Below are 14,051 nucleotides of genomic sequence, written 5' to 3'. Positions count from 1 at the left end.
CTTATAAAACCCCACAATTTTCTCTTTTCTCCTATACTTTTTTCTTCCACCTTTTCATCATTCCCTCTCTCATCTGTGTAAATGAACTGTGCAGTTTCCAGGTGATAGTAAAAGTGAATGTAAAAGCAGAGATACATATCAACAAAATCAAGAATGAGTGAAGCTTGATCAAAATCATGTGAAGCGGTCAGCCTGCAGCCAAAATGGTCTGCCATGTTGTTACCAGTCCCTGCAGTTTGCACAGGCCCCTTAACCACACTCAGATTTTTCCACAGCATGCAATATATCATTACCTGCAAGTACCCAGCAGTGTGACATGATTAGTTGCGTTTTTCACAGCTATCCTCCGGGCTATGTTTTTCTGGTTTACTTATTTTGTTTGCATTATGTTCCTCCGTTCTCTGCTGAATTCAAATATAAATCAGTTAGTTTTGTTATGCTAACATGGTGGGACTTGGGAGGAATTTTTCATTCCCTACTTCACACTGAGTATTATACCTTGTACCTACAGTAGTTGAATACAGGAAATGGATCGCAGCATAATACATAATCTGGGGGGGGGTTGACAGGACAGTCAGTCAGGCCATCCAGATGTTCTACTAATCAGCTCAGACCTCAACCAGATGTTGTTCCAATGAAATATGATGAAATGTGATATTTTCCTGCCTGATATTCAATCTCACAATCTCACACTGGCTCATCACAAACTGAGAGAAAGTAGCCGTGATAGTGTTTAATACTATTTATGTAACAGAAGTGAATAGAACTAATGCTGAAACAATATATTGATTGATTGGTTAGTTGATATTTGATTAATAAGAAGTAATTTCTCAACTAAAAATGCAAAATATATGCTTTTTCTAGCATCTCAAGTGTGAAGATTTGCTGTTTTTCTCTGTTTTATATCACTGTAGATTGAATATCTTTGGGTTTCAGACTGTTGGTCTGAAGCAGTGTTTATAAATGTAATACTGTCGTTAGTTGCACCCCTACATGAAACAAAATAGCACAAAAAAGAATCAAACAGGAATGAACTGGGGCTGCAACTAACAATTATTTTCCATCATTGACTAATCTGCTGATTATTTTTTTGATAAACTGATTCATTGTTTAATATATAAAATGTCCCAAAAAGCCAATCACAACCTTGTAGAGCTGAATGTTACATCTTGATCATCTTGTTTTGTCACTGCAAATACTGAGTTTACAATGACATATGCTCTTGCTTGAATAATGATGGAAACAATCAAAATAATACAACCCATTATTTTTCTGTTGATCAACTAATCAATTAATCAACTAATCCTTTCAGCTCTAAAGAAAAAAACAAACAAAAGAACAGAGAAGAATAGAACAAAGTATAACAGAATATAAAAGAACAGAAGAGAACACAGCAGGACAGAATTAAACATGACTAAATACAATTAAATTGATTAATAAAAAAATAAACAATATAGTAAAATATAACACAGCACAATATCTGTGCTCCAGGTCAAACCAACAGTTAATTCTATTTGCAGATTATACCATACACAATATGCACTATACAATAGGCTGCAGGACAATGGTGATTATCAGTTATTGTTTAGCTAATCTGCTGTGAGAAAACACTTTTCTCTGCAGAATAGAGCAGAGCATAACAGGCTTTCAACTGCTACACACAAACATGCGCACACACACACACACACACACACACACACACACCAGTGTTTCTGTACCAAACACTGTATCCTAGTTATTGGTTTGGCTCTTCTTCTCTCTTCTCTTCTCTGTCGTTACCACCCAACCCCCACCTTGACACAAACACACATTTCTACTCCTGCCATTGAGGTATTATAATAATCCTACTTCCTGGTTCTGAATGTCACCAACAAGACCCAATATGACTGTGTCCAAACAGGACTACAGCTAAACAGACCAAAAACAAGACGATGCCAGCACTATTCTCCCTTTCCAAAGCTGTAATCTAAATCCCTCCAAAATGATAGATGTCACTCCTATTTCTTCATTTTTGGCACTGATGCTAAGATGGTGACATGAGAAAAGTGTCTTTAAGATGGCTGCCAAGATGGTGTGCCAGCTAAAAATACTCCTAACAGTCAGAGCCCCAGATATGTCATAACACAACACAACAACATGGCAAAATATAACCTTTAGCACTTCAGATAATCATTTCACTTCATGCTGCAACGAAATGGATTAGGTATATGTAAAAATAATATTTCGTAAATATATTGAGTGTAGGGCTGTCAATTTATGCATGCATGAGGTATTGAAATAATATTCAAGAATGTTCTACAAATCATTAAAATGCTTTAATATTGGCCTAGAGGACAATAACAACACCGAATCTAAGACAGAAATAGTTTTGGAAAATATGAGTAATAAAAGACTGACAGTACATGAAACTGATACAGCACTCATGCTAAGAAAGCAGACCCTGTGATGCCAAGAACATCTGACACCTGAAGTCTGCCAGTTTCTAAAATGGCTGATGTCTTTGAGCTGCCAAAGTCTAAAATGGCCGCTAATAGAATGACGACACAATATAACGATGAGGCTAAAAATACCCCGGTGACAGCCTTAAGACCCAGATATGTCACATAACAACAACAGCAGCGTAGTAGACAGAGGACAGTATTGCAAAACAATAACAGCCTACTAATGGGGGGGGGGCTACATATTTTCAGTGAATAATGCCAATGAAATTAGTGTAGGTGGGATGCAAAATAGCTAAAAACCTCTTTGAATTAACAATCCATGACAAAACACTAGTAACAAAAATGTGCAGCTCGTTCAAAATGCAGAAACACAACTCCCCACTGGCACCAAGAAGGAAGCATGTACTTTACTGGCCACACTTCTCCAGTGAAAATATGAAACTGATTTTGAGGTCATTTTTCTTTTCTTTTAGAGCACTGCAGAGATCAACACTACATACACCTCCTTTGGCTATTTTCAAAGTCAAGGCCTCTCAGATTTACTGACCAATCGCTGCTCTTCATTACATGTGCCTATGTTAAAATTCAATGATGTTCAAGTATTCCCCAGCTTAGGGAATCATTCGCCCCTCACTGTTAGTTAGTAGTTATTAGATAGATCTTTTTAATTTCATTTCTTGACTGCATGACTCCTTGTGTGCTATGTATATTACTGCATACAGTGTCTTTTGTATATTAGTGACTCTTGATAAGTCACTTACTTGATTTTTAATTCTAATTTTAACTGAAATCACACAGATTGGGTAATGTTTAAAATATAATGCAACAAATACAACTCTTGTGAAGTTTAATGTTCCAAGTCTTGCAGAGACTAAGCCAAGGAGATTTGATTAGATGATAATTTTTAGGTCACTGTGTTGCTGTATCCATCATTACGCGATCATTATTAAAACGTCCAGTGGACAAGGGACCAGCTCTGCTGCAGTTTAAATGCCTTTTTTTCACCTCCCTTATTAGAGAGTACACAGTGGAAAAGAATAGGGAAGGTGGGGGGGGCATAGAGAGAATGGCATGCCAAATAGGTTTAGAGTGGTACTAGCTGACAACATTATGAGTCAAGAGTATCTGCTTTAGTCCACTGAGCCACAGAGCCCCAGCCCATGAATGTTCAACTGGCACAATGCACAATGCCAGCGTAGCATCTAGGCCCTGCCATGGTGACTAGTGCCAGCATCAACCCTCAGAGAGATTACATAGACGAGTTTTATCTCTATTACAAAAACTGCCAAAGCATCCCTGCACAGTCAATACTGCCTTAAGCACAAATAGCGATTAGCAACTGGGATGAATCAATGTGGGTTATAAGGAACAAAAGTATAACTGCTGGCTGAACTATCTAATGTCTCTAAAACGATTCTGCGTAAAGCCATAAGATGACTCATTTACTTCTGCCAATATCTTTGATAATATATAACCCCCTGAACTACTAATTAGCAAAATAAACTCACTCCCAAAGGTCTTTCAGATGCCAAATACTTTTAACAGCTCCCCCTGAACAGAGGGAGGAGATATCCCTTTGTTTTCAGGGGTCAAAAGCCAAAAAGGTTTGGTGACACTGCTCTAAATCATACTGTGCCCTCAGGGAGTCTGCAGCTATAGCCAGACCAAAGTACCTCTAAATTACTGGTGGCTATAGAACTGACTGAGAAAACAACAATTCTAATAATAGGCGTTACCCATGTGTCCCTGGGCAAGGCATTTAAGCTACCAACTCAACCCCTCACCCATTTCGTACTACTCTATCCAAATACAAAACCTAGCCAAGGGTTGTATCTGTGATCCCCTTCAGCAACCTTGTTTTCAATCCACTGCACCACTATCCCACACCCTGCTGGCATTATTAACACATCAAATGTCAGTTCATCCTCCTGTACCTCTAGGCAAGGCTCTGAACCCCCCCTTCAGCAACCAACATCTCCAAACCATTAACCTGCTCTGCCATCCTCATGGCCTCACTTATTCCAAGAGCTTCTACAGGCTTTAATGCTATGCTAATTCCAGGCATTACCTCTGCGTTCTTGGGCAAGGTATTTAACCTCTTCAAACTGCCAACTCTGCCCTCGCTGCATCGTGACACCTCATGGTATTAATAACTCTAAATGCTAGACTTTGGCTTTGTACCACTGGGCAAGGAACCCCACTCTTGTGTCAGTGTTTAAATATATGCAAGACCAAATGCTCAAGACAGCAACACACATTTTGGGAGGTGTGTGTGTGTATGTGTGTGTGTGGTGTTTGCGTGAAAATTGTAGAGAGCTGGTGTTGAACTGAACCTTTCTCTAAATGTCAGTGAGGCTGGGTTGTCATGATGATAAGCATGAGAGATAAATAACAGCATTACATTGTCATGGTAACAAAGTCATAATCTTCCACAACAGACAAGGATGAGAGGAGAGGAGAGAGGAGGAAGTAAGAGGAGAGGGAACAAGACGAAAGGAAAGGAAAGGAAAGGAGACAAGAGGACAGCAAGGGAATGGAAAAGAGAGGAGAGTACAAGAGAGAAAAGAGCACAGATGACACAAGGAAAGGAAAGGAAAGAAAAGGAGAGGAAAGGAAAGGAAAAGAGAAGACAGGACAAGAAAAGAGGAGAAAAGGCAAGATGAAGGGAGAAGAGAGGTGATGACAGAAAAGTTCAAGAAAAGAGGAGCAGGAGGAGGAGAGAGGAGAGGACACAGGAGGGGAGGACATAAAAGAAACTCAAACATGTTTGTGGCTGTAACATTTGAACATGGCTTCTTCACTGTGGTTAACGTCATTGTTCAGAGACCGGGCGACATTTTTCACTCTGCAGTTTTAATTTTGTAAAGCCAGTTACTATCTCAACATTGCATAGCTGGTTATTGTTATAACATTTTGCTTTTAACATTGTAAAGTAGGCAACCTTCCCTGTTCCCTGCCATTGATTAATGACCTCATATTCTGTTAATTAGACCCTCAGCCCTGAGGCAGAAAGATTTAATTTCCCCTTCATCATCATCATGGAGGAAAAAAACAACTGATTAAAGAGAGAGGAGAGGAGAGGAGAGGAAAGGAGAGGAGAGGAGAGGAGAGGAGAGGAGAGGAGAGGATGTCTTAGAGGAAGAGATGTCAGTAGTGGTAGTTAGATCTTTAACTCAAGTAAAAGTACCGATACCACAAAATAAAAATACTCCATTGCAAATAAAAGTCCTTTTTTAAAACCACTACTTGAGTTAAAGTACAGAACTTTGTGTACAGTGACTGATATATTATGACATATTACATAATTAGATTGTTAATAGAGAGCCATTAGCTTGAAGTATTTTATTGCTGTAGCTAGTTGCGGTGGAGCTAGTTTTAACTACTCTTTAAGTTATAAATATATTTCATTATCATTTTATTTTAGCCAAGTGGCCACCTACAAAGGGTCACAACATAAAATTTGATGGCCATGAGGTGATTAGATGATTAATGGGGTATAAAAGCAGAAAAAACAAAATTATCTTACTTTGTTTAACTTTGCTTTTTGAGAAATTTTGTCTCTTTTGGCCTTAAAATAAGTATTTCCCCCAGAGATGTCATTAAAAAAGCAATATAAGGCATAAAAAGGAAATATTCAAGTAAAATACCTCAGAATTTACTTAATTATAGTACTTGAGTAAATGTACTCAGCTACTTTCCACCACTGCGGAGAGCTGAACGCTAGCTAGAGAAGAGCAGGTTTGGTGGGTGGGTGGATGGAAAAGAAAGAAGAAATTGAATCAGGCTTCACCTTGTGGCAGGTCTGGTGAGACGTAGGGCACTTCCTGGGTGTTGATGTGCGTCCAGTCAAAGTCATCATAGGGATCTTGCTGGTAGTCACATTGAGAGAAGCCCTCATCAAATGTACAGCTTCCTGCAAAGAGAAAAACAATCAGATTTAGTTCACCTCATAGGATCAGTACTTATTGACTGAATTATCTAAATGTAACTCTTTTTAATGCAGCATGATTTCCTCTCTGGTCTTATCCAGTAAAACTTTTGATTATTTTCTGTATTTTGTTTTTCTGTGCGTGCGTTTGTCTCAGCTCATTAACAAACCACCAGGAGTCTGAGCTCCAACAGTTATCACTCAAGGCCAGTCAGGATCACCTCTGACTCAACCATCAGGGCCTTCAGCTGATCATCTGAGCCCATCACCACAGCCTCGGGATAGGCATGTGTGAGCTGGCTGCCTGTGGCTTCGCCTAAACAACAAGTCGCTCTAATGCAGAGAGACGCCACTTGTCCCTGACGGCCAGCTGAAACAATCAACTTGCAATGATATGCGGCTTTCACTGGCAATATTGCTTATAGGAATAGCATGTTAGCTATCTGATTCATTGACCTAGCAGTGATGTACGGCTTGTGTTAATAAAATGGCCAGAAGAGATATGGCTAAGAAAAGCCACAGTGCCATCTGATTCAAGTCACTGGTAGTTAGTGGTCACCCAGATGTGTCCTCTGTGGTGTCCTTCTTGACATTAGCTAAAATAAAACTGGGTGATATGGATAAAATGTTCTGTATATAATAATATGACAGTGACCTATATATCATGACAGAGTACACTTGTACAGAACACAAGTAAAAGAGAAACTGTTTATAGATAAATGGGAATAAGCACTGGGTAATATTGACAAATTCAAATATTGTGCTATTTGAACACAAATACTTAAATGTCAATAAACCAATATACTGTTTGGGTCACTATTGGTGCTTTAGGAAACATTTCGAAAATAATTTAATAGTCCAAACTGCTATCCAAAACCCAAAGCCCTTACCCTAACTACTTAATTTAGCCAGTGTTCTGACCACAAGGACTCTGTCAGGAAAAAGAACAGCATTAAAACTATACACAACTGAAAACTAAGAAGAGCAAAGACAAACTAAACGCAAAATGTGCACATTTCCAGGTATTACTGAACTTTCTTGTAACACCTCTAGTTCGCTGGAGAGCCACTAAGAAAAAACACTAAAAAAGAAGGTATACAAGAGCAAGCCACCATGAAACACTATCAGCAACCAGCACTGCCAGCAACATAAATCTCCTCGCATTCAGCTAGCGGTACAGCTTTGCTACGTGTGTCCTAGAGGGAGCTGCGGTGGCTGTGATGGAGAACAGAACGACAGGCCCTCAGATACCCCACTGATCTGAGCTCCCGCTACAGAGGGATACCAAGAGGTGACAGCCGCCGCCGGAGGAGAAACAAGTTAACATCAAACTAAGTGACTGTCTTCGGCTGCCGGCTGTATGGCTGGCTGTGACTCACAGCCTCAGAGATGCACTGGATCACATTCCTCTTGGCGTCATTCTTAAAACCAGCCTCTCTTCGTGCAATTCAGTTCACTCCCATTCAATTCAATTAAGTCTCTGTCACAGCAACTTACCTCCAGTTATAATGGGGAAAATGCAGGGACATGTAGAGGACATGAAGTACAGCACGACAACATGAATTTTTCCACTTTGAACTATTATATTATGAACTAAACTTGGATATATGCAATCTAATTCCACTGATGTCTAACAAATGTCCCAGTGTGTGTGTGTGTGTGTGTGTTTGTGTCAGTATACGTGTGTGTAAAACTCCATGGCTTCCTGTCTCCTACAGTGTGTGTGTCAGTTTACATCTTGCTGTCAGGTAGCTCTCTCTGCATGGGTTAAAGGAGCAAAATGTGTAACTCTAGTGTGCATGTTTGCGTGTGTCTAGGAATGTGTTGCATCTACAAACCAGTACAAAACCTAAAAAAAGGAACTAAGCTACTACATCACTATATCACTATAGTATATCACACAAAGGGTTGCAATGAGAGAAGTTTGTAAATGTGTGTTTCACATGCAAAGCACCTCAGTCACATTTAGTAGTTTGCTCCAAGGGGGACCTGTTAGTTGCCACATAGCTTTTCTTTGCATACATCATTAACAAGGGCAAGTATACTGTTGGTGTGTTTGCTGTCCCTCATTGCATGTATATAGAAAGGGTAACCTTGTATGTGTTTTGTGGAAATGTTGTTAACAGGAGAAAAATATCTTTCCTATTTTCTTACTGTAGAAATATATGGAAGCCCATTTCTGCCAATGTGACGAAATATATCCTGAAAGTCATTAAAATGAGAAACTCTCTAAAAATGACTTAGTACCCGAAAATAATGACTTGATGATACTAAGTCATTATTTTGGGAAAAATTCTTATTCTCATGACTTACATGGTCTTTTTTAATCATATTGGTAGAAATGGACTTCTCTACTTCTAAACTTTTACACTGCTGCTCAAAATCAGAACTGCTTCACTGTCTGAACAGTGATAGCTTTCATTACCTCATCTACAACTTCGACCAAAACCTGCATTTACTTCTGATGGGTTGTGGAAATGACTACATGCACAGCAGCACTGTAGGGTTCTTTGTAAGAGTAGAGCTTTGCCTCAACTAAACTGTGTGTTGTTGTTGAAGTGACTCCCAAAAGGCTCAGTCATTCAGATGCTCAGTAAAGATGATGTTCAAGTTTACTTAACAGAGAACATTTAACATATTAGCATGACTGTTTAATTAATCAATATGGTCTAGTTAATTAGTTTACCCTCTGTGAAGAGACAAGACATGCACTTGTCATTATACTGGTGCCCAGCATTTAGTGTGATTGCTAATGTGTATAATAATCTATGTATTACGTTAGCACAAAAGCAATGTTAACTTTGAAGCTTGAATAGGTAGTGGGCATTTAAATAGAGTCAGGTGATAATTGAAAATACAAACCCACCAGAGGTAAGTTGAGGTAAGTTATTTTTAATAAAACAATGATTATACTGATGGATTATTATTATGGATTAATTCCTTTAAAGTCAGTGATAAACTTGGCTAAACTAAATCCATGGCACATCATTTATTCCTGGCTCACTGCTACTATGGACACCGCAGAACCACTTAACCTTGGTTTATCTGCCAAAGCCTTTGTTTGGCCTTGTTTAACCTTGCTGAAGCTACAGAAAACATACAATGCTTTTTTCACCTTTATTTGGATAGGGCAGTGGAGATGAGACAGGAAACAGGGAGAGAGAGCAGGGGAACGATACACAGTAAAGATCCAGCCGAACTGGGAGTCGATCCGGGGACCAGCTCCTTAGGACACATGAGCCCATGTGGTATGCGTCCCAACCATTCGGCTACAGGGGCACCCACGGCTTCCAACGCTTTTTTGTGAAATTTCTGCCTCTGAAAGCAGTATACAGCGTACAGCAAAATTGGATTTAAACCCACCGTGTTTAAAATATGTGCTGTGGGCTTTTAACTTTGTACACACACACATACACAGAGTTCCACTCAGCTCTAATATAGTGCTGCAGTAGAAGAGGTATTTTGCCTTGGCTTAGCAGTGAAGAAAAACATGTCCTTGATTTAAATTCCACTTTACTGACTGGTTTAAAAGAACATTTCTCAATCATGGAGCATTCCTCTCTCTTCGTCTGCACACCTCTGATAGAAATTCGTTTTCACCTACTAACATGCTAAACAAAAAAGCTGTGTTCCTATGTTTGTGTGTGTGTAGTGAAAAAGGGGTTTACAGAAACTAGATATGAGTGAAACTGTCCGCACATACACACAAACACACACACAAACCTCACGCTAGCTTGCTCAAGTTCTCACTTAACACATTTCCCTTTCCTCTATGTCCTGCCAACTTAAACCAACACACACACACACACACACATACACACACACACACACACACACACACACACACATGCATCTGACAGTAAATCCCTGTTGCCAATAATGAGAAGAGCAGACCTTGATCATTTTACCTCTGCTGAAAACATAGCTCTTGCGCCATGTCTGACATTTAACATGAATGTCAACAATCAATGACTTCTGTTTTGTATTTAGTACTTTCATTGCATATTCTTACTTTTTAAGCTGTTATGCTTACTTGTTAGCATTTGGAGTTGTGTTTCTGTCCAGCTGATGACTGTAAGTCCAACATCTACTCCCCTTTTAGCTCTGATTGTGGCGTCCACTATATCCTGAGGAAAATATCTGGCTCTTTAACTGCTAAACACTCCACTATGTTCCCAGCTAGTCACAAACTTTGTTTGTCTGCTGTTCAGTGCTGAGCAGGTAGCATACCATGGGTTTTAAGACCCTTTTTGTTAAAAAGAGTTGTCTACTGTACCTGGAAACAAGGCTTTGAGAGCAATGAGGGTGAACCGTAATGACAACATTGCCGGCCAGAAAACCATGTCACCCCTTCCATATTGCACACAATCATTTGAACCATTGTTATTATAGAAATATTGATTTAATAGTGTTAAACGTTCCAGAAATACTGTGTATTTGTGTATTTCTACTGTGTCTGTCCCCACGTGTTAACTGTATAATCTGATTTAACAAATCCCTACAACAGTTTTCAAAGTATATGCACGAGTGTGTGTCCAGATGGGTCATTATTGTCCCCCTCCTCTCCATTCACAAGGACACAGAGAGACAGAGAGAGACCGACTGCATGCTAATCACTTCCTAATCAGCTTCTGTGATTGGCTGCCTCGCTAATGAAATAATGGTGACTCATTTGCATAATAAAATAATTAGAAGGACTTGATAAAGGCTCAAGGGCAGAGAGAGGAAACTGCACACACACACACACACATACACACACACACACTGACACAGGACAGCCGCAGTCTTTTCTAAAAGATTGTTGAATGGCATCAGACACAACATCTGCCACCGTCACTCAGAATCATTTTGTGGTGATTTGCGTTGACCTCCACCTCCAGGAGGTGAGTCAAACAAAAAGTGCTTTGACCAAAGTGTTCAAAAACATGGGTGCAGACAGGCTTCAGGGGGTCTTACAGCAAAAAAAGAGGACCACGTCCACTTCTCACTTATTAGCTTAGATCAAGATTGTTAGTTGGCAACACGGCAAGAATATGTAACAATAGCTGGTTTGATTAGCTTTCCCTCTCTCCAATGTGATCTAACCGATCTGCAGAATAGGCAGTATTAAATCAGATCTAACAGCTAAAGTCTGCTCAGATAGAAGTCCCTGGGACACGTTTAAATCAAATGAAGGTCTGAGGTGCTTTTTTTTCCCCCTTTCTCTAGACAATTCCAGAAAATCTATTATGACAAAGAAACTTCATTATAACTAAGAGATGTCTGATTATCAAATCTAAGAGTGCCAAGTCAATACGTGTGCCCTTGTGTAAAACATTCCTCCTCTGTGAGAGTGAGTAAATGTCTAGAGACAGGAATATCAGAGAATCATAGTAGCATGGCCTTGATGTTGTAAAATTATTTAAAATAAACAGATAAACAGCGTGAGGCAGCTGTGGCTCAGGACGTAGAGCAGTCGCCCACCAATCAGAAGGTCAGTGGTTTGATTCCCACTCCTCCAGTCCGCAGTATCCTTGGGCAAAATACTGAACCCCAAATTGCCTCCGATGTGTGTCATCGGTGTGCACTATTGTATAGAACGAGTGCTGTATGAATGTGTGTGATTGGGGTGAACAACTGGTTCTGACATTGCTTCATGTGTAAGTCCATAGCTAGGGTTTGAAATTACATTGAATGTCATTCTTTATTACCATTGCTGCAAAAGTCTTAAAAGGCTATTTTTTGTTTGACTAAAACCTGCTATTTAATCACATAAATGTTTAAAGGCATTGCCTGGAGGGAACAGTGGTTTCCTCCAAGGAAATACAGCATTTATAATAAAGCAATATGCAGTAGTTTGAGAGCAATTACATTAATACAGATCTCTGCATGTAAGATATCTAGGTGTATAGTGGGAGACTTAAAAGATATGCAAGTTCACTGACACAAGATAATGTCAGCAGAAGTGTAATGGCACCCATGTCTGCATATTCTTCTTCCACAACACTTTCTCTCTGTCCACATGCTATATATCAGTTGACCAATACATTAAGAGGTCCGTTGAGAACATCATCACACCTTGGCCCTGACTGCAAGCTAAGGAGTCTGAAAGACTAAGGCGCATAAATTACATCTCATCCCTCCAAGCTCACACAACCCATACTCTTCGCTAATGTACATACAATACAAACTCTTGCCTCCTCACCCCGTTTTTCTCACCCCATGTCTGTCTAGTATTTCTCAGCAGAGCTCTGTTTCAGTCTGCAGGCAGAGATATTATCACCAGAGAGGAGATAAGACAGGATGAGTGAGAGAGGGCGAAACAGAAGCAAAGGGTACAAAGCATTGGAGAGATGGAGGGGGAAAAAAACAAGAGACTGGCAGGAAAAAGAAATGGGGGAATTAATTTTTGGGGAGATCATAATAAGCCTGTTGATTAACTAAAGGATACAATAAAGATGCATAACATTTTCTCCTTTTTTCCTCAGTTGCCTTTTGTCTTAGCCTCTATTCCTGTCCTTTTATCATTTGTTGCATTATTAACAAGTTTAATAGGGAACAATATCTATTTAGTTCAGCAGTAGAAGACAAGAGAAGAGAAGAGAAGAGAAAAGGAGAAGAAGCTCCATTTTGCAAACGGAAATAATTTTCAAGGACAATAATTACATTTACATCATTAAAATCCAATTCCAACCACCAGTAATCCTGTTTCCCTCCAAATCATTACAATTTTGGCCAAGTCCGGTTAATAATTATGCTTCCTGACTTGGATTTGTAATCATATGTGGCTTTGTGGGACATTTCATACCAATGAATCACTACAACAGTCTGAGTTTTTTGCTCAAACAAACGATAAAGGCATAAAAGGAGAGGAGATTGAAGGAGAGAAATGACGGTATACAATGACTTTTTCACTGACTATGCACCATCATACTGTATTATGCACTGTGCTTTTTTAATGCTCCCTTGACTTTGCTCTGCGCTGTGGTATATTATACCGTGTACTCCTGTTGCTGTGTTTGTTGTTTTTAATCTGTGTGTATCACTGAGTAGCCCTGATGCCGACCGCCTCAAGGACACTAATAAAGTTGTACCTTATCATTTACTTTCTCTGTGTCATCTCTACTTTTTTGTTCTCTCTTGCTGCCTCTAGTTCTCTCTCTCCCTCTCTGAGAATAGGTGAAATTAGCCTGAAATGATACAAGGTGACATCAGAGAGGCTGACACACACACACACACACACACAAACTCTCACTCGTCACGCTTCAGTGGCCCTTGCAGCGCAGCGCGACGCCATCAAAGCCAAGACCCATATACACACACCTCGACTGTTAAACATACACACTGGCACGCGCAATCACACACTCAAATACACACAACTTACACAGCCACACACACACCCACTGACACTCATGTGGATGCACACGTATACACACACAGATACACACACACACACTCAGAGCAGTAGTTTAATTGGAAGTGCTGAAGGCTGAAGAATTTCTCCTTCATCTCACGATGCTGTAATTGAATCTGAGACGTGTGTGTACTTGTGTGTGTGTATGTGTGTGTGTGTATTCAGCTGATTCAGGAGTTTCCATTGACAGTAACAGTAAAACAGAAATGTGTGTTTTTCCTTCTGTGAGGAGCCTTTCTGTCCTTCCATCCCTGACTATCTTCTCCCCTCACCCCGCTCCTCTCTTGGG

The 14,051-nt window shown here is 39.8% G+C and overlaps 1 protein-coding gene across 17 annotated transcripts in view; it reads right to left on the bottom strand.

Moving 5' to 3' along the window:
* The window catches only part of ptprk (protein tyrosine phosphatase receptor type K), a 104,973-nt gene that overhangs the window by 56,558 nt on the left and 34,364 nt on the right, over positions 1 to 14,051 (bottom strand). For all 17 annotated transcript variants that reach the window (XM_051071807.1, XM_051071797.1, XM_051071799.1 and 14 more), the window contains one exon: positions 6,232 to 6,354. In XM_051071807.1, coding sequence (XP_050927764.1) covers positions 6,232 to 6,354 — 123 coding nt within the window. The remainder of the gene's footprint in view (positions 1 to 6,231; positions 6,355 to 14,051) is intronic.

This window comes from Lates calcarifer, linkage group LG7_1 (genome assembly GCF_001640805.2).
Source record: "Lates calcarifer isolate ASB-BC8 linkage group LG7_1, TLL_Latcal_v3, whole genome shotgun sequence".
Lineage (NCBI taxonomy): Eukaryota > Metazoa > Chordata > Actinopteri > Centropomidae > Lates > Lates calcarifer.
This window is presented reverse-complemented; position numbering and strand designations above follow the sequence as displayed.